This window comes from Daktulosphaira vitifoliae, unplaced genomic scaffold (genome assembly GCF_025091365.1).
Source record: "Daktulosphaira vitifoliae isolate Bord-2020 unplaced genomic scaffold, ASM2509136v1 Scaffold_1, whole genome shotgun sequence".
NCBI lineage: Eukaryota > Metazoa > Arthropoda > Insecta > Hemiptera > Phylloxeridae > Daktulosphaira > Daktulosphaira vitifoliae.
In genome coordinates this window covers 32664292-32670305 of record NW_026099572.1, presented here as the reverse complement: position 1 = coordinate 32670305, position 6014 = coordinate 32664292, and the positions used below count along the sequence as shown (strand labels likewise).

General features: G+C 29.3%; 2 protein-coding genes across 2 annotated transcripts in view; both read right to left on the bottom strand.

Moving 5' to 3' along the window:
• LOC126894232 (NK-tumor recognition protein-like) overlaps positions 1 to 6014 on the bottom strand; it is a gene marked incomplete in the record, with an annotated part of 135127 nt that overhangs the window by 53321 nt on the left and 75792 nt on the right.
• Positions 2214 to 5749, bottom strand: LOC126894238 (uncharacterized). The gene is made up of 6 exons (XM_050665099.1): positions 5119 to 5749; positions 3817 to 4143; positions 3185 to 3645; positions 2894 to 3121; positions 2594 to 2824; positions 2214 to 2528 (listed from the first exon to the last, which is right to left on the bottom strand). Exons 1-6 carry the CDS (start codon positions 5201 to 5203, stop codon positions 2418 to 2420), a joined length of 1443 nt encoding a protein of 480 aa, XP_050521056.1. The 5' UTR covers positions 5204 to 5749; the 3' UTR covers positions 2214 to 2417.

Below are 6014 nucleotides of genomic sequence, written 5' to 3'. Positions count from 1 at the left end.
GAAAAAAAAAAAAAAAAAACACATCTTAGTAAAACCAATACCTTCTCAGCTTCGCATCGAAGCTAAAAAATAGAGGCACCTAAAAAAAAATTTAATAAAATAATAAAAACTCTCCACAAGTGCTTATGGCACGGCGCGCTAATAATAATAAAAAAAAACAAATTCTGGCTCAAAACATTAAAAACAAAAATATACATTACCAGCCCCGAAGGGCTAAAGAAACCGAAGGCAGGTTCAGCCGACGCCAATAAAAAAAATTAAATTATTAATTTAGCAGCCACTCACTGTAAAAAAAATAGAAATATAAAAAAGTGGTAACGCACACAACTAAAAAAAAACACATCGCTACGGACGAAAATTAGCGTACCAGTTCTGACGATGACTAATTTCCGAAAAAACGTCCGGCGTTTGACCCGGCGGTCCGTTGGCGACAACACGGCAAGCTTTTAGAGTAGGGATCAAACTAATTGACCAGTGCCGGAAATTACTAAGAACAATTTAAATCATAAGGCGAATGTGTATGCGGTGAGCAGTACAAATGACGTTCAAGATAGGAAAGGAGCGGGGTGAATGTACACAAAAATGTCGTCCATGAACCGGTCTGAAGTAGTACACAGCTGACTATCTCGCACGCGCACAAACAAATCACAACACCTTTCATGATTATTTAACTGATAAACGGCGTTTATCAGTACTCATTCTTTGTATATATATATATACAAATAGACAAAAAAATGAATAGATAATTTTTGTCACGTTACAATATTTTCGATAAATTCCCTGTAGTCGATATCGATGTCCTTAAAACTCACTCTAAACTTGTCAAAATAAAATCATAAGAATATGTCTATCTATATTTAAAATATAATCAACAAGACTGTGGAGGCTCAGCGTTTCTCAGCGTAAAGCCTTGGCTAGCGTAGAGATAGTTAACCTCGTTAATATATATTAAATATTATGTCAACTGCTTATGCGTTACCAAAAAGGCAGGACATAACCGTAAACTTGGCGGGTACACACTCAGAGGATATTTTTAATATCTTCCATTCAATGTTCGTCATTTTAAGTTCATCAGACTTTGTTGTAGCCCACAATCCACAAGCATACAAGACTACTAGTTTATCAGTACTTTGTAAATAGTAACTTTTGTCATCTATCATAAAATCTTCAATTTAAATATGGTAACCTATTCAAAATAATATCTGTTTTCCCCAGCTAATCTTAGTTATAATTCTGCGTGGTTATTTGCATCATTGTTAATATACAATCCTCGGCATTTAAAAATTATCTACTCTCCGGAAATTATAATCTCCAATATCACTATGTCCCCTCTATGCTAATCTTAGTTACGTCCATGTATTTTATTTTATCCTCTTTTATTTTTAATTCGATTCTCCAATTTTATAATAAATTTCTTGTAGTTACTTAATTAGTTTTACTAATATTTTACTAGTGATGGATCTACCATCAATAGAAATCAGACAAAAATAGCTATGGAAAAAAGAGCATTTATGCGAAAAAGGGAACGACTTACAAACAAAAAACTTAATATAAAGGCGAAAAAAATATTTTGTCAAAGCTATGTCTAAAGCGTATTATTATATGGCTGTGAAACATGGACCATCAATGAACATGATAAGAAGAAGTTGGAAGCCATGGAAATGTGGACATACATGAAGATTGTCGAAAATTAGCTGAACAGAAATGAAAAGTAACGTAGATATATTAAACAAAATATGAGGAAAAATGGAATCTGTTAAACACCATAAAAGAAATAAAGAGGAAAATGTTTAGTCACCTACTAAGGCACAATTCATTTATGACAAATATATTTGAAGGACAAATAAATGAACACAAAGGTAGAGGCAGACCGAGGAAAGGAAACGATAAGACAAGCTGACTGTAGTCGATACATAGACACGAAAAGACTGGCTTTTAACAGAGAAAACCAGACTTGCAAAGACAAGTCAAGGCCTTTAGTAGAGAAGAAAAAGATAAAATATCATTATATATCTAATTTTTCGAGAAAAATAACTATTTAAAAGTAAAATATTTTATTTATAACCTGCCAATAATTGAGCTTTTAATCATAAACTGATCAATCTGTATATGATTGTAAGTATACAAATTTTTAATTGAATAAAATATTTTATTTACAAAAAAAAATTTAAATATTTATTTTACATAACAATATTTATTTGTTAATTTTTTACTGGAGTGTTTAAGGCAATGCGACGTTTCCCACAATGCCCATAACAAAATATTACATCCTCTATGGAAAGCGGAATTTTCCCAAAAGTTAGTGATATAGTGACATTGTATGTTATTGTAAATATACTCAATTTGTTTTTTTCGTAAAATATTTTATTAACAAATACATAACTTCAATATTTATACTACGCAACAATATTTTTTTTTTAATTTTTGACTAGAATGTTTAAGGCAATGTGACGTTTTCCTACAGTGCCCATATTAAATATTACATCCTTATAACAAGATATGTTTTTTTCGTCTCCAAAGACATTCTTCTAAAATAATAAAGTAAAATTATAATCAATAAAAGTACTTTTCTTATTAGATTAAACTTTCATACTAAATCAAAACTAAACGTTTGGTAGTTTTGGGTATCAACTATAGACCCACGCTTAGCCTTATGATTGTACCATCTAATATATCCATTAACTGGGCCAGTAATGATAGGAGGTTTTATTAACTCATCTTTTATTTTTATTTTGATAGCCTTTGGAGGATCAATGGATGCATCCAGACGAAATGTAACAATCGTTCCTCTTTTTAAAAATCCAAATGCAGAGATTATATCTTTCTAATAAGCAAATTAGATAATTAAAATAAATTATGATTTTAGTACTATAAATATTATAAGATTCCATACAGATAAAAAATCGTATCGCAATCCATTCAAAAGTGATGATACCAATCCATGTTGATTATCTTTATAAACCCAAGCAAGGTATCCAACTAGGCGATTATTTTCCATGTAAGCTTTTTCACGATCGCCCATAATTTCAACATCGATTGCAAGGGGCGGCGTTGATGAGGATAACGAAAACCGTACTGTTTTGGAATAATGAATCAAAGATTTTTCACTTATTATATCATCCTAGAACAAAAATAATTAAAATATTTCATGATATAGTACAATTTTAAGTTAAAATTCCCATACTAAATCGAATTCGTAGTGTAGTCCATCTAATGAATTATATAAACGACCTTTCATCATATCATTTGGATAATTTAAAATATATCCTTCTAACCGACAAGGCATAGTAGTCTCACTATTTTCCATTATATTAGCTTCCTCAGCTCTAAATACAGACGCTATATCAGAAGAAGCAGCTGTTAAATTATCAATCTTAATATGATCGTTTAATGTAAATTTTGATTTCAAGGATGGATCCGAATCAATCATTCCGTGATATTTGTAGGAACCCATGAAGTTTTCCAAATCTTGTAAGATTTGGTCGACAGAATTTCGAATTACTTCTGAAATAATTTTGGTAACTTCTGAATTGTTTTTTGTCTCTTCAGAAGCATTGTTAATTTCTTCCGAATCTTTTAACAAAACCTCTGTAGTACTTTTTTTAGAAGTTGTGTCATTTTCAACTAACGAGCATGTGGAACACCCTAAGAAAATCGAATTAGTTAGACATTTAAAATTATTAAAATATAACCCAATACATCTTGAGTAAAATAAATAATGTCGCGTGAGTCATAAGTCAGAATGCTGTGGATATCAATACTATTAATTAGGATTAGAATATAAAATTTTGTATTTCAATACAAAAACTTTTTTACCATTTTCAATCTTTCCCATTATATTAGTTTCCTCATTTTTCCGTGATTCGGAGGCTATATCGGTATTTGCATCATTTTTATAGGAACTTATCATCAAGTTTTCCAAATCTTTTTTAATGTTATCAGTAGAATTTTGAACTATTTCTAAAGCTATTTTGATATCATTCGAGGTATTTTTAATTTCTTTTAAACCATTTTGGATCTCTATATTTATATTTTTTATTTCATCTGTTACATTTTTCATTACTTCCAAAGTCTTTAATAGAGCCTCCAGGGTATTTTTTTTTGTAGAAGTGTTTTTTTCTACTAATGAACACTTTGAAGACCCTAAAAAAAATGAATAGGTTAACGACTTATAAAAATTATTACAATATAATCCAATACATCACGACTGAAAACATAATGTATTTGTTATATTGTTATCTAATATATTTCACATGCCAAATAATGTATCATTGTTTTTAAATTTGAGAGCTCGTTGTAAAAAAATGTCAAAAAACTGTAATAATTAACATTTTGAGAAAACGCAGAATAGTTGAAAAACTAATCCACGGTAATTTCAGAGATTTATTAATCGTAAAAATGATAATAAATTGCTCAGTATAATAGCCAGGATAATAAAACAGACTCTATAGCCAATTTATTTTAAAAATAATTTTTCTTTGTAATAAACGAACAGCATTTAATTCGACATAACAAATATTATTTTATTCAACATTAGTCAACAATTATGTTACAAATAGCCATTATATGTAGTGCTGTTTATTAGGAATAATAAATGAAATATAAGTTGATTTTGCTTTTGGAATAATCCACCAATTTCTTAAAATTAAACATTATCTACGGATTTGCATCGAAAAGTTTCTTATGATTTGTGATTTTAATCACTGTCAGATATAATCTATACTTGTCTCAATTATGCCACGTCCACACAGTGTCGCGATATTTATGGGAGAGTATGTCTCGTAGTGCCTAGTGTTTAACATTTAGCACCATAATATTTTTTTTTGCTCAACATTAGTCAAAAATTATATTATTGGATTTTGATTTTTAAATGTAATCTGATTGTTATAATTGTGTATATACTATAGTTTATCTTTACTCTTTTGGCCCTGCAGACATTTTTTATTAGTAAAAAAAATTTTTTAATTAAAAAAAAAATGCTAAATGTCTCCGGGAATCGAACCCGATCTCTAGAGCGTGAGACATACGCGTTACCAACCGTATGACCTACACATTAGTTAAATCGGTAATCCCATCATCATGACCTCCCCTTGTAGATAAATTTCAAATATACTTTACCTGGTGTATCATTCTTTTTCTTAAAAAATCGCATACATTTACGTAAACTCATGTACAATGTGTTCTTCGATTTCATTATCTTCATAAAATATCACTTGTTCATTGATTTATACCACTTTAGAAAAATTAATATTGATATCTATGTATTATAAACAAATGTGGAGAAAAGTAACCATAGTAATTAATTATTATTTATAAATTACTGTCTAAGAAGGCAGAAATTTATGATAATAAACCTCAACACTAGAACCCTTCAGTTTCAGTTAATTCAGGAATATTTTAGCTACGAACGAAGCTGAAAAGGTATTAAATTGACTAACGCTCTTTTCTTGTTTTTTATTTTGATTAATTTTTTTTTTTTTTTTGTTTCTTGTAACATCACAACTAGTACAAGATATTACGCTCAAAGTGAAAAAAATCGCCTTTAAAAATTAAAAGTTGCTTAACTAGCTTTCTCCATATAGGCAATAAAAATCTATTATAGTCTTATTGCGACCAAATGTCGGTTGGGTTGGGTTTGTAGTCGGTCTTAGAATTTCGCTCGGATAAAAATTTATTTTAGTTGTTTGAATAATTTGTTTTTATAAAAAAAATCATATTGGTTTATAGAATTTGTGGTATAATCCATGGGAAGACATAGCTATTTAATTTAAAAATTATTCTTAAACCTGATATTTACATGAATTTTTTAACATTGCATGTGGCTATAAGAAATATTCAAGAGTTGGATTATATTAGAAAAGGGTATAATATATCTTTTCATAACCCTTAAAATAATTATACTGTATGATCCTTGAGGATCCGTATACTTTGGCCCTCCCGTAAAATAATCTAGATGCGGCCTTGTGGGGATCCCATATCTTTCTAAAATAAATTTAAAGTTCCAGTCTTGTCTT

Excerpts from the sequence above, each read along its gene's own strand:
- LOC126894238 (XM_050665099.1), bottom strand. The coding sequence starts at position 5,203 with ATGAAGATAATGAAATCGAAGAACACATTGTACATGAGTTTACGTAAA. Across the intron at positions 4,144-5,118 it reads GAAAAAGAATGATACACCAG|GGTCTTCAAAGTGTTCATTA; the intron begins GTAAAGTATATT and ends CATTTTTTTTAG. Across the intron at positions 3,122-3,184 it reads TACACTACGAATTCGATTTA|GATGATATAATAAGTGAAAA; the intron begins GTATGGGAATTT and ends TTTTTGTTCTAG.